General features: G+C 54.1%; 4 protein-coding genes across 12 annotated transcripts in view; 2 read left to right on the top strand and 2 right to left on the bottom strand.

Annotated features, from left to right (window-relative positions):
* LOC122385181 (serine/threonine-protein kinase tricornered-like) overlaps nt 1–784 on the top strand; it is a 70,483-nt gene extending 69,699 nt beyond the window's left edge. For all 6 annotated transcript variants that reach the window (XM_043373267.1, XM_043373266.1, XM_043373268.1 and 3 more), the window contains one exon: nt 109–784. In XM_043373267.1, the coding sequence (XP_043229202.1) occupies nt 109–230 (122 nt within the window). In that variant the 3' untranslated portion in view covers nt 231–784. The remainder of the gene's footprint in view (nt 1–108) is intronic.
* Nucleotides 771–9,521, bottom strand: LOC122385180 (DNA repair protein complementing XP-C cells homolog). Of its 3 annotated transcripts, none has more exons than XM_043373260.1 (7): nt 9,341–9,521; nt 6,018–7,833; nt 5,153–5,394; nt 4,538–4,775; nt 3,518–3,686; nt 2,840–2,994; nt 771–2,268 (listed from the first exon to the last, which is right to left on the bottom strand). In XM_043373260.1, the coding sequence occupies exons 2-7, from the start codon at nt 7,752–7,754 to the stop codon at nt 1,303–1,305; spliced, it is 3,507 nt and encodes a 1,168-aa protein (XP_043229195.1). In that variant the 5' UTR covers nt 7,755–7,833; nt 9,341–9,521; the 3' UTR covers nt 771–1,302. The 3 variants fall into 3 exon arrangements, with proteins under 3 accessions (XP_043229195.1, XP_043229197.1, XP_043229196.1); XM_043373262.1 differs by having other exon boundaries at nt 9,391–9,520; XM_043373261.1 differs by lacking the exon at nt 9,341–9,521 and adding an exon at nt 9,198–9,306 and having other exon boundaries at nt 6,018–7,685.
* Nucleotides 9,522–10,006: 485 nt separating this feature from the next.
* Nucleotides 10,007–25,241, top strand: LOC122385179 (lysoplasmalogenase-like protein TMEM86A). 2 transcript variants are annotated; one of them, XM_043373258.1, is made up of 6 exons: nt 10,007–10,149; nt 11,187–11,235; nt 11,924–12,093; nt 17,642–17,835; nt 19,696–19,919; nt 20,611–25,241. In XM_043373258.1, exons 2-6 carry the CDS (start codon nt 11,215–11,217, stop codon nt 20,854–20,856), a joined length of 855 nt encoding a protein of 284 aa, XP_043229193.1. In that variant the 5' UTR covers nt 10,007–10,149; nt 11,187–11,214; the 3' UTR covers nt 20,857–25,241. The 2 variants fall into 2 exon arrangements, with proteins under 2 accessions (XP_043229193.1, XP_043229194.1); XM_043373259.1 differs by having other exon boundaries at nt 10,014–10,066.
* LOC122385207 lies at nt 21,949–23,976 on the bottom strand. The gene has a single exon (XM_043373329.1). It carries the CDS (start codon nt 23,974–23,976, stop codon nt 21,949–21,951), a length of 2,028 nt encoding a protein of 675 aa, XP_043229264.1.
* Nucleotides 25,242–25,263: the final 22 nt, after the last annotated feature.

Genomic DNA, 25,263 nt, shown 5'->3' with positions numbered 1-25,263 from the left:
TAATATTTAGCAGCTCATAAACCTCTGTTTACCAGTATATTTAGGCATGTGGCAGACGCATCCCTCGTGACACCCACCGGTAACACCCATCTGCTCTTCATTTCACAGCGACTCCGCCGCCGGACAAGGAGGGCGAGCCGGGCTGCAAGGACTGGGTGTTCATCAACTACACGTTCAAACGGTTCGAGGGGCTGACGCAGCGGGGCGTGGGTCGCTCCAGCGCCAACTGACGCGCCCGGAGCGCCTGCCTTACAGCGCCCCGACTGATCTCCGACTCGCGGCCGCGCGCGCGGCCACCGGGCCAGCGCCGAACTGTCAGCGCGAGTCGCGTGCCCCGTACACTCTGTGATGTGTCCTTGCGCGGACGGACGAGTGAGAGTGAGTGAGTGACGCGAGTGTGACAGAGTGAGAGCCGAGTGAGCTGCGCGAGTGCCAGTGCGCCCGAGTCCGCCGCGGTGCCGTGTGTGATGCGCGCCGCCCCCGTATTTAATCACGCGTCGTGTGCCGACTGTTGAGAGGCCGCCCGCCGCGCCGCCGGGCGGGCGCCGGCCGCGTGTGAGCGGCTGTGATCCGACGGGAGCGGGCTCGTTCTCCGCCGCGCTCCTGGTGCCAAACGGGCCGTCCGTCCGTCAGCAATAGGGGGGCCGGGCCGGGCGCGCCGCCGCCGCACACCACAGCGCCCCGCCCCGCGCGCACGGACAGACCCATATCAGAGTGTAGAATCCGACTAGTCATGGTATGCAAGATGTTATGAATAATACATAGAGATGCCGGTTTGTAAAAAGGTGTGTATTTCCTGCATAAAGACTACGTAACAGCTGGGCACGCCTGGCGCCATCTAACAACAATATCAAATCTGACTACGGATGATCAATGATCATGGACTCAGGTACGATCTGTCGCCGGAGACATCCTACTGGAGCTAGCCGCGAGACCTCACACCGTTTCTTCGGAAGGGCGCCCGACGACTACTAGGGGAGCGGGCGGTTCACATCACATCACAGTTCTACTTTGACTAAATCTCAGCATGACTGACTAAAAAAGGCATAGAAAAGGCGATGAAGACTATTTCACTCGCAGTCTAAAACACTGCGATGAAGCGATCGTGTTCTGAGGATCTTCCGACCCAAGCTAAGGCGGAATGTATAAAACAAATACCAATCAGGTACACCCAACTCAAGAGTATGGCAGTTGTCCAGAGAATAACGGCAGTAGTTCAGCTCCAACAGACTCAAGGCCGCATCACGGTTTACCAGGCTCGAGATTCGACTCCAGACCGGCTCCACTGGTTCCCCGTCCCAATCAGAAGCCCATGAAGTCGCTGTCCTCCCCGGAGCTGGCGGCGGCGTCGGCGGCCTTGGCGAACGGCTGCTCCTCGTCAGAGGTGAGGTCATCCTCTCGTATGGGCGCCTCGCCGTCCTCGTCGGACCCGGAGCCGGCCGTCTCGCGGTAGTTGACGGCCGCGGTGCGCGCGGAGCGGCGCCGCGCGGCCCGAACGGCCGCCGGGACAGCCGGGTCGGGGGACGGCGAGCGGCTGGCAGGGGAGGCCCGCCGCGCGCGCCGTCGGGCCGCCGGCGCCGAGCGGCGTTTGCGCCCGGCCGGCGCCGGACTGCGGGCGGCTCCGTTCGTCACGGCCGGACTGAGTTTGGCCATCACCGCCGCGCCGAACCGGGCCCCGGTTCTGGCGGGTTTGGCGTCCTCTGCGTCCGAGCCGGCCTCACTGTCCGAGCTGAGCGCCACCCGGCGCAGCCCCATACTGGCCATGGAGGCCTCCACGCGGCGCGCCACCTCCTCCTGGGTCTCGGGCACCTCCTCGTCCTCCGACCCGGCCCCCTTCGGCTCCTCCTTGGGCTCCACCTTCGGCTCCTCCTTGGGCTTCCGCTTCGACTCCCGTTTCGGCGGCTGTTTGGCCCCCTGCGTCGCCCGCATCATAGCGCTCACCTTCCCTGCTAGAGTCGGCTCAGACTTCACCGCCGTTTTCGCTCCCGACTGTGCCGGCTCCACCTTGGGCTCAAAGTTCGGCAGCAGCGGCCCCGGCTCCGTCTTGGGGCCCGGACCGGGCTTGTCGGCGGTGTGAGCGCGGGCCTTTTTGCTGCCGTCGGGGCGGTGAGCTCCGGCCGGCCGTTTGGCGCCCGGCTGCTCGTCCTGGAAGTCGTACTTCCTGGCGAGCCGCTGCCGGATGAGCAGGCCCCGCACCAGGCGGCGCCAGTTGTCCAGAATGCGCTTCTCCCGCTTCTCGCGCTGTCGGCGCCGGGCCTCCCGCTGGTCCTGAGGAGCGGGCAGCGAGGGGGAGGTTAGATAGAAATCGGGCAGCGAGGGAGGGTTAGATAGAAATTTAAGTGTGTCTTTGGGCCACAAATTCGTCACGTCTTCGGCTTCCCCAGTCGAGTCTCACTAAAACCTTCACAAATATGACAGTCACGACGATCCGAAGGCAAGGACGTCCAACAGTGCGCCCGTCTGCCGGACTGAGTTGGCAGTCACGACATGCGCTTTCAGACACGATTTTATCACAGAGAAACAGGCTTATGTAACGCAAACTACACTGTAAACTACACGCATGCCCAAGCCTCTATGCTATGCACACTGGAGTTATAAAAATGCTGATCATTGCAGAATAGCGGGTAATCTATCTGAAATCAGCTCGCCGGGGTAGCGGCGGCGGAAGGGGGAATATAATGCGCCATATCGCCTCCCAAGCAGGAAGGGGATGCAATCGCCACATGGCGCCTCCCACGCCAATTGTGGCGTGGGAGGAAAAGAAGGGTAGGAAATAGGGATGTGATCGCTCCTTACCGCCTTCTACGCGGGGAGGGGTGGGGATGTAATCGCTCCTTACCGCCTCCCAGGCGTCCATGAGCGTATCCTCGAACTCCTCGCAGACGACGTATCCCTCGAAGACGGGGTGCGAGCCGCCGCAGTGGTAGTCCCATCCGACCATGGCCGGCGCGCAGTCAATGCCCAGCCGCTTGGCCACCCGACTCAGGCCCTCCACTGCGGACAGCAGGCAGTGACACACCGTCAACACAACACAGTCAACAACGAACAAACTTGACCCGCAGAAAACGACAGTGTCAAATGCTACGAGAGTTGTAAAGGCACGACACATGAGAGAAAATTCGTGATCAGCCGTAAAACCGGTGAAGCGGGCGCGGGCAAGGTGGGTCCGTGGTGTCATTCGCAACAAGCACTGCTTAGCGGGGCACCCGGGCCCATAGCCACCCATTCATCCATTCGGACAAAATTTCTTTAAAAAAAAAACATTTCCCATTTCAGGTGGTTCACAAAGCCACAAAAACAAGCTTAGCCTTTACCCAGGCTAAAAGTTGATTCCCCAACTCTGCCTCACTAGTCACTATTGTCATGTCGCTGCTGCCTTTCAGCAGTTCCCTCTAAAACAGTAGCCACTGGGAGCCCTGTGACAGTCACAGAAACACATTGTGACGGCCGCAAAGGCACCCAGCTGTGACGATCTCCGCGTAAGGCGCCCCCTGACGGCCGCCGCTCCCTGACCCACCATTGAGGTGCACCGTTCCGCCGGGCAGCATGCTCGGCTTGAAGAGCTCCACGTTTCCGTAGTCGTTGCGCGGCACCTTGCCGCCCTCGGCGCGCGGCGGCACGTACTCGGCCGTCTGCCAGCGGCCGAACACCTCCAGCGGCTTGTCGGTGATGGCCTTCTGCAGCACCTGAGGCCAGCGGGGACGGGAGGGTCACAGGCGGAGACACAGACAGTTACGGGCGGGCGGGCACAAGTCAGAGTCGCGGGCGAGCGGAGGCAGGGGACCTAGGGCAGGCAGGCGGGGATGAGTGGGAGAACGCAGAGTTAGCGGCGCCCGGCAAAGGGGGGATTTACATATGGGGACTGAGCAGTCACCAGCGGACAGGGACGGGACAAATTCCGAGGGGGAGGGACAGGACAGAGTCACTGAATATGGGGATGGGGCAGTCACCAGTGAGCAGAGAATGGGGAAGCCAACGGCGTGACAGGGTGGGCAGTACGGTAGGAGCCAGGAAGACATAACGGTTATGTTGGTGCGCCAAGGTGGGGGACAGGACGACACCGGACATTCACGAGCCACTGGTATTTGGTAAGGGGCAGGCCGGATGCAGTCACTGGAAAGACATTTGAGATAAGCTCGCTACCGGTAGTGAGGGGAGCTGAGGAACGGGCAAGCCGAACTGGGTGATTGGACGACCAACGGACATTCAAGTACATCACAGCGGGAAATGTCAGACGCCAGGCATCACTGGATAAGGCACCAGGTGTGAGGCAGTCACACGGTTACTATGACGGTGGTTAGAGTACAGTCACGAATATATGAGTGTATTGAATTAGGGCAAGATTAAATGCTTATGAAGCTGACAATGTTACCGACTTGCCGGATTACCAGCGAAGCAAAAAAAAAAAAAACGTTTATCACACAAAATGTCAATATGACTACCTTTTACCTAGTCACGCTAAAGAAAAGGCAGTACATTCACAAGGCAAGTTGCGAAAAAAATGAATAGTAAAACCAACTGTTCGGGTGTAACGAACCCTGTCCCACTTGGGTCTGGCCTTGACGATCTTGTAAGGTTTCTCGCCCTCTTTGACGACGCGCGCCTGTTTGATCCAGGTCTCGCGCGAGTGCAGCGTTCGCACACACTCGCGGGCGTAGACGGGCGTGCGCCGCTCGCCCTTGCCGATGTAGCCAAGGGGCACGGCTGTCGGTGGGTAGATGGCCTCAAACTTGAGCAGGTGCCGCTCCAGCGCGTACAGCGGGTGGTCCTTGAACCTAAAATGCACAGCGAGAGGGCACAGCAGTTAGCGGAAATGTGACAGACAATGTAAGTATATGGAGCGTTCGAAATCGGAAGCTCCTTGTCAAGCATGTTGAACAAAAAATTAGTCGTTTCCGCCAGAGTGTTTGTTTATATGACAGTTTGGCCCAAACACAGCGCTTGGACTTTCCACATGGTTGTCAATGAGTCAGTGAATCCTTCCGTTCAGAGCATTTCAAAACTGACGGTCGGGAGCTGCTCAAATAAACTCCCAACTTCCTGTGTAAACATGCACGAAAGTCGATAACCTCCGCTAACGCCGGCTCATGGACTAAGAGCTATACTAAGACATCGCCCCACTCCGCGGGCGCGGCTAAAGTGAACCACCTACTCTGCGATGGACTGGGGCATGGGCCGCTCCTGCAGATCTCGCATCATCTCCTCGTCCTCCTCCTTATCCCGCCGGGTGGGCGCCGCCCGCCACGCGTCGGTCGCCTCCGACCACCAGTCCGGCTCCACGCGCAGTTTGCGCGTGCTCGAGTGCCACTTGGGGTCGTAGCGCGCCGTCAGATCCTTGATGTGGCCGGCGTTGTCACAGCCGACGACGTACACCAGAGGAGCGGTGGCGCGCTTCTGCGGGTGAGACAGAATAGCAGAATGAGTAAATACTGCAACAATATGTTCATGAATGCTTTGAGACTAGTGTACTGGTAGGTAGCACATCGGGCATCGGCACTGATGCACCTAGAAAGATGTCTTATCGATGTTGACATCGTTATGAAAACAACCCGATCGTTCGACATTTTTATGGTAAGGTGACTTTAATTGTTATTGATTATTGAAAAAATGCGGAAACCATTTTCAACTAAGGCACAATAAGCCATTACATCAACTGGTCACTACGCTTCGGGCCCGGCACTGTCTTTCATACAATGTTCAGCAGACCTGTGCTCTGATTCCGGGTTACCTCCGTTTTGTCCGGCAGCCCTCGTTCCGGCAGCCCTCGTTCCGCCAGCCCTCGTTCCAAGCGCTGGCGTGTGGAGATGCTAGATTTCTAATACGGGAAACCCCCAGTCTTCCATCCCCGTCCGTCGGAAATGTCGCATCTCCAGTGACCCGACCCGACCTTGCCCTTCCTTATAAGGCACGTGGGGCTGCCCGACAAAGCGGAGTAAGGCGGAATGAGAGCACAAGACTGATGTTCAGTCTCAACATTAAGTAATTTTCTCCCAGCTCACATCCCCAGTGGAACTCACCCTGATCTGTGTGACGCAGTGGACGCCGCCGCCGACCACGTCCACACTGATCCAGCGCAGCTCCTCCTCCACATACACCTCGGCCCAGCAGTCGACCGCGCCGCGCGCCGGCCGGCCCGGCGGCCCCTCCGAGCCGCCGCTCGAGCTACTCAGCACGCGCCGGTCCGGCCGGCGCGGCTCAAACTCGTCCCCGGAGGAGTCGTCCGACGAGCCCGCCTCGGCCGCCGACGGCCCGGGACGCTGCTTGGCCTTCCTGTTGGAGCCCGTCCTGGCTGGAGGGGTGGGGGCGGAGCGCGCCTTCCCCTTCGGCGTCTCAGAGGTCTTACGGGCAGAGTTAGACGAGCTAGTCTCCTTCTTCTTAGACTGCTGTTTGGCCTTTGCGGCAGATTTGTCGGATTTCGCGGCGGCCGTTTTTCCCGCGGCAGCGCTGGTCGGCGGACTCGGTTTCAGCGGGACCGGCTGCAGCGACATCACCAGACGGCAGTCGACGCCGATGGCGCGCAGGATCAGCACGAACAGGCAGACCAGCTCGAGCGGCGTGTGCGCCTTCTTGGTGCGCAGCCGGACCTCCAGCGTGGCGAACACGTCCTCACTGCACCTGCCGCCCTCGGCCGGCGCCTCCAGCGGCACCTTCTCACGGAACCACTTGAGAAACTTCTCCACATACGAGATGGACACCCGTTTAGGCGGGTACGCGTACTTGGAGGGCAGCATGGACATGGCGCAGGCGAGCTGCGTCTCCGAGTTGAGCAGCGCGTTCACCTGCAGCGCGCGCGACAGCAGGCAGAGCAGGTGTGCCCTGTGCACGAGCTGCTGCAGCTCACGACGAGCGCGACTCAGCTGGCGCTTCATGTAGGCCTCCACGTCGAACCCCTTCTTCTTGCGCTTCTGCACGGCCACATCCGAGGGCAGTGTGACCTCGACGAATCCCTTGGTGACGAGGTCGGAGGCGCGCGTGTCGACCGCCTCCCAGTCGGAGTCGTCCGACATGGGCGCGTCGCCGTCGGCGCCCTCGCCGAGCCGCAGCAGGGCCGCGATGTCGCCCGCCGCCGCCGCGTGCTCCGCGGTCGGCCGCTCCGCCTTCGGCCGCTGCTTCTTCGCGTGGTGTTTCTTGGTCGGACTCGACGTGGAAGCCTCGTGCGCGTTCTGATGAGACTCCTTGTCAGCAAGACGGTTCTTGTGTGTCGGCTTGTCCTTTTTCGGACGCTTTCCTTCAACGCCGCTTCCCTCGTGCTTGGATCGCTTCTCAGCGGAACCGTTAACCGACTGAGAATGATTTCTGGACTTTGTTTTTGCGTCATTTTCCTTCGTTGGTAACTTTTTGTTGCTAGCAGTACCATTATTAGAGGTACCTTTGGTAGAGACATTCTTTGCTTTATCCCTGATCGGGTTTTTACCTTGTTTTATTTTGGTGAACTGATCTGACTTCTCCGTGCTCGTTGGGTCGCGTGACTTTGCCAATTTGCTCTTCCCTTCTAGCTGGTGAGTAGGTTTACCATCCTTCCTGCCCACAGAGCCTCCTTTGCGCTTTCCCTGAGCTGGGCTCTGGCTAGCTGACTCTGAATCCTTCAGTGCTCCTGAGCGACCTTCTCTCAGCATCTTGGCCAGTTTCTTGGCCGGACTTAGCGACGGGTCGGCCATGACCGCCGACGGCGCGCCGGGAGGCCCTGGGGACGGAGCCGCATTACGGACCGATCTCCGCGGCTGTCCACTGCGTGACGTCACCTCTGCTCGCATGGTGAGTCCTAGAGCATTCCCAAACTATGCAGCTATTTGGCAGCACACTGCACACATGCAAAAACAGAAAAGAGGTATTCTGAAAATGATAGAACATGGTCAGACAAAGCAAGGCAAAAAAAAAAACAAGCAAGCAAGCAAGCAAACAAACAAACAAACAAACAAACAAGCAATAAAAAAAATAACAAACAAATGAACAAGGAGACAAACCACACCAAAAGGCTTCACATGGTTGACAGAAGGTTGCTTCTTGCAAGAAGCCAACATCAGCTAAGCATTTAGCATAGGTAGTCATCTTGAAATAGTTGCACAAATAAGTCTAATATTAGGTTTATAGTCACATTGGATATATACATTTGTCAGATACATTGATGTCAGTTTGCAGGCTCTGGACAGCAACAAAATGAGTAATGATTGGCATAATCACTGAACAATTTATGATGAGGGAGCGATAATACAGGTCACTCCACAAATTTTAAATGCAGAAGTTTCACACAACTTAGGTTTCTAGTTATTAATGAAGCAATTCACATCCATATGTGAAATATGGCTAAAAATTGATAAGATTTTATGTAATAAGCCAAAGAATTGTCTGGAAAATGACATACCTATATATTTAACCAATGTAACTATGAGAGTGGTAAGTACAACTGATGTTTCTGTATTTTTACCACAGAAACAGAGCTGGCTGTGCCTCAGTCCTTTATCTCTACAATGCCAAGGAGACAAAGAATATGAAGAATTATTTTTTTTATACAAATGTGAATATGTGGAAAGCATTAGATATCAGCACATCCATACAAAGTGGCATGCATAATCTAGTTGTTGAGTGATTTGTGCAATCTTCAACTGTCTTGATGGAAGTTGCACCATTCTAACTATTCATGAAAATGCATAGGTATAGTAAATGTTTAGTTTACACCCACCAAACTAATAATCTCATTGCAATTGTGCATTACCTAATTCAGCTTGAGATTTGACACACTACCTATTCATAATTATTCAACCCTGTTTGTCAGGCAGGCATACATATGATATGCAGTATGCCATTGACTTAGCTTGATAAAAGGAAACTTGAACTTGTTTCTAGTGTAACCTGAGAGCTTTCCCAAAACTTTTTGATCTTTTCATCCCTTTAAAGCAATCCTATATGATGGCAACAAGTATATGAATAACTTGATGGATTATTTATAAAAGAATGCGCCTTGATACAGTTCCATTTAACGAGATCCAATCCAAGTAATAGTATAATGAGATCCAAGTATTATGATGCTCAATTGATTTGAATTATTTTGAACCTGCCACTCCAGATTTAACATTGCATTGATACACAAAAATAAGTGCAATGACCTACCTATCTAGCTACATTAATATGAAACGGAAATAAGTAACTTTGTTGACATAACTCAAACTACCAATGGATGACCAGGGCCCCATATCATTATCAATATGACCTGGTGGACAACTGCAACAGCATCTTGCTTTTATCCCTTTAACCTGCCACCACATTAAAATCTCTTCCCATATATTCTACACAATTTTCCTTACCACCCACCACGACCACACCTTTGCAAGGCCCTATATACCTATTTTAAATGCGACATTTTTTTTATTTTAAATGCGACACATTTTGCACCTTTGGCAAAATGTGTCGCAATCGCCCGCCAAACCCCAGTCCATGCCCCACGTGCCCTAAGCATTACATAACAAAAGGACACCGATGCTATAAGGGCGTTTTTACTTTACCTTACAACGGCAAAAGAGTCTTGATGGCATCATTCCAGCAAAGGGAATATAAGGCCAATAACTGTCATAGAAACAATCCAAAGAAAATGGTCCATGAATTGTTTCATGAAAACGAAGTTAATTCAAAGTAAATTGATCAAAATACAAATTCTTCTCAAACACGTCCTTGCTTCACGAAAACTTTTGGTATTGATACACCGTGAAGCTGAAAAATTGAATTTAGTAGCCGCTTCCTGCATCGCATTATGTCCCTGCTGCGTCATTTGCTCATTCATTTTTCACCTTTGTTTACCCTATTTATTATTGCGCTTATAAATAAATTAGGATATATAGTCGTATAAAATGCAATAAAATGAGCTAAATATTGAAATTGACAATTTTTATTCTAATGTCAAGAAGTAAAATGCATATATGAAGGATTTTGAAAGCTAAATTTGTAATATACGTCATTCACATGAGATATCGGAAAGAGCTTTGTCGATCAGCTGTTCCTACGTCGTAAACAAACGAAACGCTGCCCAGCAGCAAATCTCAACTGAAGCATTCTGCTGCTGGGCATTTTAGTGGTCGGGTTGAGGGGAATACGGTGTCGGATTACGGCTTATCGGCTTGGGCATCGTACTAGATACGGTGAATTTACCCTTGATAGGTAATTGTTAATCCATGAAAAGTGATATTAGTTTGAATTTTATGTGTTCTGTGTGAGTGTGGCCCTTCGCAAATTGAAATGATGAAGGATGCAGTCCAAGTTGAAGTCAACGGTTTTATTACGGATCACCTTTCACCCTAATTTAGCTTAGTGCTCTGACGAAACACTAACCATAGTCAATTTTAGAGTCTCCTGTAATTGGCTGTAACTCAAGTTCATTATAATTACTGCTATAGCACAATAACATTTTGCAGAGTTCGCTTCCATCTCAAACTCATTGCAGTTCAAGTTGTGCCAGTACCTTTTGTTTGCTTGTGAGCTCTTGTCTCTTTGTTTTCTGAGGATGGTGTATTAGATGTCTGCAAAAATATCCTTATGTATTGCTTACCCCACACCTGTTCTTATTACCCTCAGTGTGACTTGTATCTGTTACCCATAAATGGTTATGATTTGGTTTATATTTTGCTGTTTAAAGTTAACTTATAAGTATGCAATTATGGAAACATAGGCATATATTGGCATATTTGCCCAAATTGTTAGGTATGGTATCTAACTCTGCAATGAGATTATGCTTATCTTAATGCTGTTTTATCTTTTTTATATTTGCATCAGTTTGCAAATTTTAAGCAATGATTAAGCCCAAAATGCTTTGAAATGTAAGAAACTTGTCTTAATCGCTGTGTGTAAGTGCCTTTTAATTGGATATTTTTATCACAAACATAAAATCATTTTTATAAAACCAAACAAAAGAGACAAAATGCATTGAAATAAGAATCCCTTGCATGTGCCCAATAATGAATGTAGCCATAAGTTGTACTTTGTAGCTTAAATCCAATGGGACCTTGGATTTTTATCCTAGAAACCTGCTTGATCATCTTAAAGAGCAATTTGCTATCATTGAACTTTGAAGATGGTGACATGTAATGAAGGTTGATTGAATGATAGCTGTGAAGAATATGTCAGACATATTGAGTATATACCCTACAGTCACCTTAAAATTCATTGTTAGATGGTACTCTAACTGTTATGATTTTCAGGCTGTCAGCTGTGCTTAAAGGATTAATCATGGTTTCACCAACAACTGTGGTAAGTCTTCCCTCTTATTTCAACTACCAACATGCACAGACTCAGCAATGAGCATGACAAAACAAGTACAATGTACATGCTTACATATTGTCATTGGGGAACATTGTTTATGGCATGCTGTAGAGTTGTTTCCCATTTACTTAAAGGGACCCTCCCACCTTAACATTAGATTTGAGTTGAGATAGCCAAAATGGGGTCCCTGGCTCACAATTACCGGTTTCGGCACTCACAACATCGAGAAATGCCTTAAATTGGAAATATTGAATTTCAAAATTGCAGCATTTTGATTCAGAGGGGCTAATGCATAGGAATACCCCTCTGAATGTGTGACGTCAGCGCAGATATCTAACGATTTTTAAATGTTTGACTAAAACGTTTTGTAGCACGCGGTGGTATATGCTGCTTTGCGCGCAACAAGTGCCGCACTTTCAGCTGCCAAACTATTGCTTCCAAATAAAGTCGCTAGGAACAGCGGAGATCCCAAAAAGTAAACAAAAGTAAAAGTCTATTATCTTGAAAACCGGTGAATATTTTTCGGTGAAATTTGGTAGATATTCGTTTTCGATCTTTCTGAACCGAGCGACATCACTTTCATGCCAATTCATAAACTTTTTTGAAGGTGGGAGGGTCCCTTTAATGCGCTGTTGGGTGTGGTTAATGTATCAATACAACACAATGTTCATTTCAGATAAAGAGCGTGGGTCCGAAGCTGGTGCCGTTCTTCAAGACTGCGGCGGTGTACTTTGTGCTGTTTATCCCGGAGGACCGGCCCTCCTGGCTGGCGCTGGTCATCAAGTGCCTGCCGGTCCTCTCGCTGCTCATCTTCGTGTTACTGCACGGCATGAGCCTCGGCGACGAGTGAGTACCTTGCTGGGGACTAGTGAGCAGACCGGGAGCGAGTCAGTACACGGGGACGAGTGAGCAGACCGAGAGCGAGTCAGTACACGGGGACGAGTGAGCAGACCGGGAGCGAGTCAGTACACGGGGACGAGGGAGTACCTAGCTGGGGACGAGTGAGCACACTGGGATTGAGACAGTACACGGGGACGAGTGAGTACACCGGGACGAGCGAGTACATGGGGACGAGGGAGCGAACCGGGAGCGAGTCAGTACACAGAACGAGTGATTACACCGGGACGAGCGAGTACTTGGGGGCGACTGAGTACACGGGGATAAACAAGTACGCGGGGACGGTCAGAATCGAGTCAGTACACGGAGACGAACGAGCACACGGGTACAGGTCAAGGTGAGTGGCGATTGTACCTTTACTGTAACTGATCATGCATATATGTATTGCAGATCCGTGTGCTTGTTCGCACCTGTAGCCCAGGGGTAGACTCGGGTGGGGAATGCATTTTCGATTTTGACGTCAAAATTACAGCCCGAAAAAAACATTTGGATATAGGTAGTTAAATTTGAAATTGCAAATTATACAAGAATGAACTTCGAATTTAAAGCGCTGAATTGTTGTCATCGCTAACCCGTGGTACACATCAGTACGACCCCTTTCTTTCATTGTTTTGTGTGATGAAGATGCGATGAAACCGCGACGCCGTTGAAGTTCCACGGTCTCTCGAGTTTTGATCCGCCAATTGCGCCAGCCCTCACGGCCCAAACATTTGTGTTGGTTTGTTTTCCGTCGTTGACTCGGATGAATCGCCGTCTATTCTGTTAGCTGGAAATGTCCATTCTGTTGATTTCTTGGATTCCAGTACCTGGTCGTTCAGAAACGGGTTCGCGGAGTGTACAAATCATTCGAATCAGGTTGGGCGAGCAGCTTACGAAACTTTCAACTCTGGTTGGTTGTGTGCGGTGACAGAGCTATGAAAACTGAGCTTTTGGCTGCTCGGTTTGGTTTTTTAGTCCGGTACCATTTTCGGTCTTGTAATCTATATAGCTTTTACTGAACTTTTACTGCGGCATTCCTGCATGCTATGGTCAGCTTTATTCATTTAATTATTAGCCATCGCAATCGTGACGTAGTGACTACAGGCTTGGGCTATGGTTCAACTATTATTGTGCACCCGCTTTTATGCATAGGCATTCGGCCTATGCATAAAAGGAGCATACTTGAGACCGATAAATATGAACCACGCTGTTTACACACGATTTGCATATGCCAAGAGATTATTCAGTTATGCTCGATATCCGATGACCTTAAGCATGGATTCTCAGAAAAACACAAAAATAAACCACTACAAATGCCAGTATTTGGCTATTATTGTGATCGGTATTGTCAGCGATCTCTCAGTCGCAGTCGTGAGTTCCCTGCCACTGACCCTGTATCATTATATGACGCCGCTGGCAGCCGGGACCGGCGTCTCCCTTCTCTGTTGATTTTACCAGGTCACCGAAGGTTTGGACTCGGAGGCCGGATGCCGCCCCGTCATACGGCAGTCGTTGCTAATGCCGTGTTTTGGCTCGTGGACCGGCCGAACCAGGAATAACCAGGCCGCCCGGCGGCCCGCCGCCGGTCCCGCTGTCCGTCCTCGCCCGGCAGCAGCCAGCGCAGAGCTCGGGACAGGCAATGGACGGCCTTGGCCGGCGGAGGCCGTGCCCGACCGTCCGGAGTCAGTCTCAGTAAATAGTGGCGGGCTGTGGGGCCCCGTGCTGCTATGGGCGTCATGTTTCTCTCATACTACCGAACTGGGGCTTTAATATTGATGAAGTAGGAAGTGTGGACCTTATGGAAGCGTTTGAGGCAGCGGTGTTCTCTGATATACCCATTGTTTATTCAGTCAGATTTGTCGTGTTGTCTTGGGCTGGCTGCTTAATTTAAATGTCCTACTTATGTGCATAATGTATGCTCTACTTACCAGCCACAACTTTGGTCTTTGGTACAGTGCAAGTATGGTGTCATTCTGGTTCGACTAGGTACAGATCTATCACAGAGATGTATTCAACGGACTCATGTTTTCTCTTCGGTGGTATGCATATTTACACTGTCGAAATTGATCGTTATGTTTATTCATCTTCACAACAGACCTTGCTCTTATATAACCGTATTTGTTATTTCGATGGTTGTCTCGACCCACATACCTATAATTGACGTTCCCTCGGGAGCTGCAAGATAAAAGACCCCCAATTGGTTTTAATTCTACTAGTTTGGGCCAGGTCTGACCGGTTGCCGACGTTTCCAAATCATACCGTTTCAGGTATGAGAAAATTGTCATCACTGCCTTCGCTTGCCATCCCTTGCCATCGCTAACAGAAACTTCTCACTCGTAAAGTTTGGCCATGTTTGGCCATATATTGGGCTGGTCGTTCTTGTTCAACGTTTTCGATCGTTCTCGAGTCGTAGCACATGCGGTGAAATTAATCTGAGTGCTTGCCGTACACACTGCGCAGCCATTCCTAATGCATCACTCAAGCTGCCTACCTGTATGGTATTTTGGGATTCCGATATTGGTGTTGCCATTTGTTGATGATACTGAATCAATATTGTTGAGTTTATTTACCGTGCTTGTAGGCAGGGATGCGGAGCCGGAGCCGGAGTCGGAGCCGGAGCCGCCGGAGCCGACATATTTTGCCCGGAGCCGGAGCCGGAGCCGGAGCCGTGAAACAATATAGCCCGGAGCCGGAGCCGGAGCCGGAGCCGCCAAAAAAGGGGGCGACTCCGGCTCCTTTTTATTTTTTGAAGAGGAAAAAAAATAATTGACCTAGTTCGGTTTGACAGTACAAGGCAGTAAAACATATGGTACTTTACTTACGTCATGGGCCATCAAGTGAATGAAAAAAAGCCGAATATCCCCAGTATCCCACAGTAGGTACGCAATCAACTTCTTGTCTGCTCCTCCCCCCCCCACGTCTACTGCATCCCCAGAACATGAGGACCGGTCATCAGGTGACGGCCATTGTTTTCAAGCCAGTGGCAGTGGACTGCGACTCCCAGCACCGTCTCTTCCCCTCCCCCCCCCCCACTCCCACCCCCCAATGCAGCCGAGACTGGTGTCAGCTTACGATGGTTCAGTGAACTCCAATTCGCGGCGACTGCGTTTCCAATGCCATCGCTTCCTAGTCCTTTGTTCTGCCAGTTCTCGGTTCTCTCCGAGGTGCGTTTGCGCGGGGACGCGGTGAGCCGGTCATGGCAAAGAGTAACGCGTATAACCAATCCAATTTTTCTTCCACTCGTATTTAATTGATTGCATAGGGGATGTACTGAGTCGGAGCCGGAGCCGCCGGAGCCGGAGCCGCCGGAGCCGGACCATTTTACTCGGAGCCGGAGCCGGAGCCGGAGCCACCACAACATTTCACCCGGAGCCGGAGCCGGAGCCGGAGTCGATTTTTTCCTCCGGAGCCGGAGCCGGAGCCGGAGCCGTCTGAAATTTCCACGGCTCCGCATCCCTGCTTGTAGGTATTTTGGTCGAGAGCGCCGGAGCTGTCTATTGACCTTCCATCTAATTGGTTGCGATCGATGTCGGGAGCGATCGGACGGCGGCGCTGACGGCTCTGGTCGCCTCCGGACGTGGCCCAACGTCGAGCCAATAGAACAGCCCCCGGACGGGGTTACGGTCCGTCAATCTCCGAGTTCCGTCAGGCGGCCGGCCGCCGGGACTCCACCGAAATGGGCTCTTCCGAGTCCGCCATGGAGCCGAGCCCGGTCTTCGGGGCACTGTCCCCTGGGCTCCAGTGGCCGGGACCCTGTCAGCGAAGTGACTGGTAATCACAACTCCAGCTCAGACCCGGCCGGCGACTTCGTGACTGCTGCGCGGAACTGGTCCCAAACCGCGGATTGTCAGACGTGCTGATATGCGCTGCATTCGAACAAAGGCGGCGGTCAGGACTGGAACCGTCCGCATCAGTCGTAATGCCAAAACTGGCCCCATCCTGTGGCCGCCAAACACTGGCATGCGAAGGTTAAATCCGAGGATTACGTGAGTAAGGAGTAACGCATATCCTGCGGGAAGTTGTCGAGCGGATTGTAGATTAGTGAATGAATACTCAGCTCTATGCCGGGGCTCTATGAAAAACAACGTCCAGGTGACTGAGGTGGTCATTCGCAGGACTAGCGCCTCTGGTGGGGTTTTCCTGACCGGTGCCCTGCGCCGCGTCTTTTCCCACCCTACAGACGCTGCTCGACCTTGACACCGGCTGTCGCGGAGGCCGCCGAACTTATCACTGTCTCCGAGAGTGCTATCAGGGCCTCCCAGTCTGTAAGTGGGGTCATCCCGAACATTCACAGCCCAGATACTTATGGTGCTATCCACTTTGTATGGTGAAATCAAACGGGAGGACTTGCGCTGAAAGTGGGCGTCAAGAGTGCGTACTCGACACTTTGACCGTAAGCTTTACCGTAGTGGTTTATTTTAAGCTGCATTGTGTCTGCTGTTGAACCGCTGCAACCTGACTCGGTCTCGGCCACCGCCTCCTGTTCTCTGATATGTCGTCATTTGTCCCTAGAATATGCTGAATACCGACCGTGTATCGTATGCGACTGCTGCTGGCCACCCGGCGCTCAGTGACCACTTAGCTCCTCCGTGTGGTACGGGGACCCGCAGTTGCTACTGTACACGAACCCCAACTCTAGCCGTCTGTCCTGTCCAGTAACAACCGATAACATTGATATCGACTGCCGGTCCCTGTACAAGAGCAGCTGAGGTTTTCTGTGCGTGCCCTCTGACAGCTTATCGTTGTTCCCTATGAGGGTGCTGAGACAATTTACTCAGGGTTGCTGTACAGTAGCAACTGCGGGTCCCCGTACGGCACTCAAATATTCGGACCGCTGTGCGCTCTGCCGCTCTCAAATTGTCTCAGTCTCACTGTGGGAAATATCGATATCAGTGGTCGAAAACAAGTACTATACCTCTCGCAGTATTTGTTTGTATGAAAAGCATTCGAACAACACATTCCTGACACCGCAACTACCGGGAAATATCGGAGCAAATATCGTTATCATGCATCTACCATGGAAGAAGTTTCAAAGGATATCAACAGGGTACCTCCCACAACTGTGGGATTTGGACCGTATGCTACCGCGCTTGCTGCGATGCCCCTGCACCGTATACGAGTACGCCCTTGGCAGCATTTTCCCGGGCCTAGCACCGCGGAAGCACAGCGACTAGGGGGGCAAAATTACCTTTCAACACAGTGGTGAATGTCGAAGCCAGTTAAAACCTGCATGATGATTGATGAATTCATATGATGAATCGGTCTTATTGGATGTTACGGGCCAGTTGATAAAGTGTACTAGCATGTTAACGCGCCAATGACTGTGTCAATTTTTTAGCATTATTTAGTTACATCAAGAAGAAAGCCATTACATTTAGCCATTACATTAGCCATTACATTCTGGTGTTACATTTTGGTGTTAGTTCAGGTAGGGAGCCACGGTCTCGCTCAGCAGTCCAAGTACCTTCATTCTCGTTATGTTCCGTGTTCACCGCACTGTGTCTGTTCTCCCCGGCAGGTACGCGTACGCGCGGCGCATCATGCTCGGCCTGAGCTGCTGCATGCTGGGTGACGCGCTGCTCGTCTTCCCTGGCTTCTTCCTGGAGGGGATGGCTGCCTTCGCCGCCGGACACCTCTTCTACATATCGGCCTTCGGCTTCAAACCCGTCAACCCGTACGCGGGCGCCGTGCTGTACTCGCTCGGAGCGGCCGGTAAGTTACCCGTGCTGTACTCGCTCGGAGCGGCCGGTAAGTTACCCGTGCTGTACTCGCTCGGAGCGGCCGGTAAGTTCTGGGTTCTCAATTTTCAGGTGACGTGTTTAAGTGCCCGCTGTCGCTCGTCACTTGGGCGCGAGTGCTCGGTGCAGTCTGGGATACACTATACACAGAAGACACCCTGAAACAACCCTACTCATTCACTCACACTCACTCACTTTATTACTCCAGCGCTCCCTTCCTCCCTTACTCACTCACTCACTCACTCACTCACTCACTCACTCACTCACTCACTCACTCACTCACTCACTCATTACTCCGTTGACGATGTGTACTTGTCTCTCATTCGTACTCTATGACCTCACAGGCCCGGCCCGTTTCACCCTCACAGGCGGCCCGTTCCGCGGTCCGGAAGCCGCCCCTAACCGGTTCGGCGCCGCGTCCGGCGTAACTAACTGACTGATGTCTTCCTGCTCTGTCGGACGCGTTGAACCGATCTGATGCCAGCTCGGGCTGGTTTGAGATCAAGATGTACCGCGTCTGATGACAGCGCGTGACTACTCGTATACCGCATTACTTGATACGATAATCTTGTTATTGGGCTACGTTTGGTAGCTGAGTCGTTTGGAACGTTTCAATCTCATATAGTCTCCTGGGTGTCTCGGAGTTTATCAGCGTTTCCCGGCTGCCCGAGACTCCTGCTCAGCACGCCCGCTGACATATGATATGCGGCTGTTGACCTAAAAACAATGAATGCGTCTCATGTGACGGCCTTAGGGCGTTTCATGTGACGGCCGAGTAGCACGTGCGTGACCGCCGATCGCTGGTTCGCTGAGCCGATGTGACCCCTGGTTTGTGAGCGTCGCTGGCCGCTGGTATGGCGGACTCCGCTGTCCGTTGGCAGCGGGCCTCGTTAGCTCAGCGGGCTCCTGGTCCAGTAAGCCCTGCTGACCGCTGCGCTAGCCCAGTGATCGCCCGTCACCGCTAGGTCAGTTAGCTCCTCTGGCTACTGGCCATTCAAGCTCCGCCGGCGGCTACTTTTCCTGAGTAAGCTCCGCCGCCGGCCGGGCCGGTTAGCGCCGCCGGCAGCCGTCGCTCGTAGCTGGTCGTTTTAACGGTGCCCGGCCGGACGGTCGACCTGACGAGCCTCCCGGAACGCCCGGACGCCCGGTGCATGTGTACTGGAGAGCGCACCGCTGGGCCGGCCCGTCCCAATGATAGCACGGCTGGCGATAGGCCGCAGACAAAGACTGAGCCGTCTCTCCAAGGATATCTGCCGAAACCGATGACAAAAACAAGAGCTTACCTGACGCTAATCGTGCCACAACAGAGCCGACCTGTGTGTCAATCAGCACGACCCGTCATCCCGCTAAATTGCCCAACGAAACAATGCACGCAACATGGGCAACTGCATTGACCGAGGGCTCGTGTTTGGGTGTCATTAGCTTGTGCAGACAGACTCCCGACCCCGTAAATGACCGAATATCGGCCGGTGCCGGCCGGCCCTTTGTGTGATTGTGAATGAAAGTGCTAGCCGCTGTCGGACCGTATCTGTGTTGGACGGAGTACTCTTCTGTGTCTTGTTGTGTCTGCGTCCATGTCTGACTGTCTGTGACTATGGTGTCTTCCAGCGCTGTACCTGGTGACGCCGGGCGAGCCGTCCTGTCTGTCCGTCTGACTGTGACTGACTGTGTCTCTGTTTGTATCTTCCAGCGCTGTACCTGCTGATGCCGGGCGCCGAGGGTGTGTTCGTCGTCTGACTGTGTCTCTGTTTGTATCTTCCAGCGCTGTACCTGCTGATGCCGGGCGCTGAGGGTGTGTTCGTCGTCTGACTGTGTCTCTGTTTGTATCTTCCAGCGCTGTACCTGCTGATGCCGGGCGCTGAGGGTGTGTTCGTCGTCGGCCTGCCCGTGTACGCCGGCGCACTCATCACCATGGTATGGCGCGCCATCGCCCGCGTCCGCCTGCTCGAGGACTTCTGGACCTGGACCAAACTGTGCTCCTGCATCGGCGGCATCTGCTTCGTCATCTCGGACACCTTCATCGGCTTCCACGTGTTCTACGGCGCCCCGTACATACAGGTGAGCGCTCCGCCCGAACCGCTGGGGACTCGCCGCTGGCCCCGTGGTGTGAAGACCGGCGCGCTGGCTCGGGTTGCGCTAACCCCGCCCGGCTGGTTGATGCATCATACGCCGAGCTATCAGACCTGCTCAGCGGACCGGCAGTGGGGATATATGAAACCTTGACCTGCACTGCAACTAGTTTGTCAAGCTGGATGGGTGTTGTGTGGGACAGGTCGGGATTTGTGAAACAAACAGATTGCGCTGATTCAACATCATGACGTTCGTCCTTCTCTCACAAAACAGGTTATGGGGCCCTGGTAAAATTGTGTTGTGAGTTAAATTGATATATAGATGTAATGTACATTGCACTTGTTTCAAAATTATTCACATTTTCAACATTGTTAATTTTAAAATGCTTATTTGTTACAGCTCTGTGTTTAGAAAGCAAGCGGCAGTGTATCCTGTGATTATTGAATATCATGATCATAGACCTCTGTACACCAAGTCTACGATGTACAGCGGTCTATGTCATACTTTTAATGTGGCACACGAAACGCGCACTGCATTTTATCGCTTACGATCATGAAACCGTCACCTGATGTAACAAATGTCACCTGTAGCTCGGTTCCCCGTACTCGCCCCTCCCCGGCTGGGTGAGCTCCGCCAACACTCCCGCCTTGGTGACAGAGTTTCTCCCACCTGCCGCCAGGCGGCGGTGATGGTGCTCTACTACGCTGGCCAGCTGGGCATCGCCCTCAGCGTGGTCGACTCCAAGGCCTCCTACCTGGACGCCAGGCGCCGCGAGAAGCAGAGACTGACCGCCGACGGCGCGACGAAGAGTGCGCTCAACGCCGCCGCCCCGTGCGCCACATTTGCCGCTGCTCCCTGCGCCACGATCGCTGCCGCTCCGTGCGCTACAATGGCCGCCGCCGCTGCCGTGGCCGCCGCTCAGTAGGTGGTGCTGCTGTCTACCCAGCAGTATCGGCTTAGTCGGCTAGGAGGTGTTCTGCTGTCTGTTCAGCAGTATCAGCTCAGTCAGCCCAGCAGCGGCCGCGTTGACTGATCAGTAGGTGTTCCGCACAGCGGCGGCTATGGGCTCACGCGGACTTTAGTTCAAACGGGCATGGGCGTTAGTTCAAACAGGGATGGGCGTTAGTTCAAACAGGCTCCCTCGCGGGTGTCGGGGCCTACTGGGAGAAATGGCACAGCTCTCAGCGCGGCGGAGCAATCGCCCGCCGGCTGCGCCGGAGCTTTTATCAGCCTTTAGTAGAGAGGGCGCCCCAGCCGGCGCGGTCCCGGTCCTAGCCCGCTCAGTAGAGCGGGTATCCGCCGCGGGACGCCCGTGCCCCACCTTCACACACCTGACCTCTGCTGGAAGACACTCGCGGAGCGGGTGTATATCGCGCTTTCATTGGTGATCGTCCGGGACGCCGATCGCGGGTTCCATAGCATCAGCTTCCGGGGCCGGTGCTGCTACACATTTCCTTTGAGGTTCAGAGCTTGCCTAGTGCCAAGGCTTCGATTTATCGGTCATCTTGACCGAATACCATTGGGAAAAGTGAGAAAGCAGGGAGCCTGGTGATGCCTCTGGGTTCCAATGTCGAGAGATCTGTAAATGCGTCGCGTGCTTTTGCCTCGAGAGAACTGCACGGGTGGCCGAGAAGCCGCTTTGGTCTAATGTAACGGGTCGACTGACACTGGTATTGATGTTACCGGCGAGCGCGTTATAAGTTCGGGATGAAGGGAGACTGCGGGACACCAGCGATATCGCCGAGGGAGCTGGGGGAGGGGAGGCATCCCCCTCCCCTGGGGGAGGGAAGGCATCATCCGGGGCTTACCAACGTTACAGAGTGCAGCCCAAAATCCTATTGCAGCTGAACTCAAAAAGTGTCCCTAATCAAAAACTAGCCTCACAAAACTAATTTAGCACGGCATTTCCCGAATTGGCACCACCGATTCTAGCTGACTATCCATCCAATGCGGGCGTGTCGGTAACTTATGCGGCTGATGATGATGATGATGATGATGATGTTCCTCCCGGCCCCAGCTATTGCCGGGGCGTAGCCGATCGGCTCTGGAATGAGCGAAAGCCGGCGGCAAAGGCCGCCACCACGTCGTCCCGTCGTAGGTCAGGTGGTCGACCGTGCATGTTTCCCAGCGCGTGGAGGCGCGTGCCGCACAGGCACGGGCAGCGAAGCAGCACGTGTCGCGGCGTATCCGCCTCCTCGCCGCACACCAGGCATCGAGCCGCTGGGCACTCGGTGTCGGCGCAGCCCTGACAGGTGTCAGTTGGGCGGCGTCCGATGCGGTGCAGGTACTGGGCCGACTGGCTCCAGTGTCCCGCCCGCAGCTGATGTGTGTCAACCGCGGCCATCCGGTTGTCACCGCTGACCGGTCCCGGTAGATGTTCTTCACCGAATATTTCCTTGTACCAGCCGTCTGGCCATGCACGTTGCCACTGGCGCCGGGCAGACCTGGCGGCGGCGCGGGTGGCGCTCCTGGTGTCAATAGGGGCATTTGACTGGTCCATGCCTGCGGCCTCCTTTGCGATTGCATCGGCGCGCTCGTTGCCGGCCAGGCCACAGTGGGCGGGCACCCACTGGAGGTGCACCGGTCGACCGCGCTCCACCAGTAGCAGCAGCTGCTGCCAGATGGTGGCTCCCAGCTGGGTAGTCTGGGCTGCGGGACCGCTCTCCAGTGTCATCAGCGCCGCACGGGAGTCTAGGCAGGCTATGATTGGGTCGTCACCGCCGGCGGGGGCGGCGTCCTCTTGCTCGATCTCCACGATCTTTGCGAGCGCGTCTCGGAGTGCAACCAGCTCCGCTCTTGTGCTCGAACAGTAGACGCCTGCTGGGGTTCTGACCTCTTCCGTGTTGCCGTTCGGGAGGGTGATGTGGGCGCCTCCTCCGCCCGATGTCACTCCTCCTGTCGCTGATCCGTCCGACCATATCCAGATCGCGCGCTCCGCCCCCGGGAGCTTCTCTAGTAGGTCCTCTGCCGCGGTTCTCCGGGACTCATCTGATCTGCCTCTTGCGCATGCGGGTCCAGCGGTGGGGGCGATGGAGACTCCTTCCGTAGGAGTCCACGGAGGGAGAGTTGCCGCAAGGCTGGGCTCGACTGGAACATCCAGCGCTCCCAGGTCGCGTAGGGTGTTGCGCCCCAGCTCGCGCCAGCCGCGAACGGCGGAGAGGCGGGAGTGCTGTGTCGCGGTGGCCACGGCTCTCAGTGGGTCGTCTGGAGGCAGCGAGGCTGCTCTCATCACCATTCTCGTGGCTAGAGTGGTGCGTCGCATCTCTGCCGTGGCCATGCCGGCCTCCGCCATCAGGCCGTGCGTCGGCGTCGACATGGGACAGCCGGTGACTGCCCTGGCCGCCGCGCGCAGTTCCCGATCGACCAGCTCCACGTGGGACGGGGAGGCCGCCGGCAGCCAGGCTGCTGCAGCGTACTCTAACGCGCCGCGAACATAGCCGTTGGCTACTGTGCGCAGGTGATGCTCTCGTAGTCCCCATGAGTGGCCGGTGAGCTTCCTCAACTGTGCTGTGCGTGGGCGGACCTTGCGGCGCAGGCTGGCGCAGTGCTCGCCGAAGTGGAGGAGGCGGTCTAGCGTCACTCCCAGCAGCTTGACATGAGATGTTGCGGTGACGTCCGATCCTGCGACCTTGAGCGTGACATTCTTGGCGTCAGGGGCCCACTGAGACAGAACCAGGATTTGGGTTTTGTGGCCGGCGATGTTCATCTTGTTCTTGGTCGCCCATCTCGCCATCATGTCTGCCGATTGCTGTGCTCGGGACAGAGCCATCTGGATGTTCGGGCCGGCGCTCACTGTGGCGGTGTCGTCTGCGTACATGTAGCAGTCCGTGCGGGGCACCTTGCGCAGCTCCTCGATGAGGTCGGCGGCCCAGAGCGTGTATAGGGTCGGCGCGAGCACGGATCCCTGCGGCAGGCCGGCTCTGAAGGGCCTGTCCCGGCTGCGAACGCCGTTTACCTCCACGCAGGCTCGGCGATCCCTGAGCAGCTGGAAGATCCAGGTGACGAGGCATTTAGGTAGGTGTCTCAGCAGTTTGTTCTGGAGCATCTTGTGGTCGATGGTATCATATGCTCGCGCGAAATCGTAGGCGACGAGCACAAACTTGTCTGCAGTGATGCCGTCCTTTGGGCGGCCGCGAGCCTTCGGCTTGTTCCAGCCACTTATGCGGCTCGCAGACCCAGCAAACTCCCTTTCGCGCCTAGCTGGGTAGCACCTAACGTCTCTGAGTTCAGAAGTACGGGGTCGTATGGCTCAGCTGACGCACACACTGCTGAGACCGACAGTTGAATGTCGGCATAAAACATCGTGCAATTTTGGCCATAAGTGGCGCACGCTCAGATTAAGAAAGACGTGATCCTTATACCAAATAGTTGGTAGGTTTTCATCTCTTCGATGTCGTATGTCCTGTGTAGGGTTATGTCTGCACATGTGCGCGTGCCGCGCCCCCGCCCGGTGTCGGCGCTATGTCCCTCGGGCGCTTATCGCCGCCGTTCCAGCAGTCTTCCTTTGTTGACGTTGAGTTGATGCTGCATCGCCTCGAGCGCCGCGTACTTCTTGTTCACCTGCTCTTAGAGACTGTATGAGCCACTGTGTGAGAGAGATCAGTGTCCCTGGCTTTCCTCTCGGTACCTTTGTGGTTAGTTTTAAGTCAGATCGTTGTTGTGACTGCTACCACGGGAGCCCTCAAATGGTCTAAGTAGTTTCTGTAAGTACGGTCGAAGTATAAGCTAGTTTCTATATAGTTATAGCTGTATTTTATGGTGACTGATACCGGGACGCGCGTTTGGCGAACGGCCGAGACCGAGCGTGCGCTTGGCCCCGGTAATTTGCAATACCAGGCTTGCCACAAAAGTTCATTTCGTCACGTGTGAGGGGTCTCGGTGTAGTGACTGTAGTGCTGGCGGTCTGCTCGGGCCGTGGCCCCTCCCTATCCTCTGTAGTGATTAGTATAGTGTGCTGCAGGCGGTGCCGAGAAGACGACGAAGGTCTGAGGAACGGTCACTGGAGCGGGGCTCAGAGTGCGAGTGGCCGCGGCTGGTGTCGGAGGCGGGCCGGGAGAGGGCGCCCAAGAACTGGCCGGGAGGCGGCGCCCTCGAACTGGCCGGGAGGGTGCACCCTTGAAATGGCTGGGAGAGGGCGGCCAGGGGCTGGCCGGGAGAGGGCGCCGGCGTTAGACTCAGGAAGCGGGACAGGGCACCGCAGTGAATGGACCGTCTTTTCGTGGTCGTATGTCAAACCATACCGTATTGTGTCGATGTTTGCGGGCTGCCCCGCACCTGGCTCCTGCCAAATATACATACATATTCACCTCGGCTCGTGCTCGATGGACTGTGA

Source organism: Amphibalanus amphitrite, unplaced genomic scaffold (genome assembly GCF_019059575.1).
Source record: "Amphibalanus amphitrite isolate SeventyFive unplaced genomic scaffold, NRLGWU_Aamphi_draft 000211F_arrow, whole genome shotgun sequence".
Classification (NCBI taxonomy): Eukaryota; Metazoa; Arthropoda; class Thecostraca; order Balanomorpha; family Balanidae; genus Amphibalanus; species Amphibalanus amphitrite.
The sequence above is the reverse complement of the archived record's forward strand: the minus strand, read 5'-3'. Positions and strand labels throughout refer to the sequence as shown.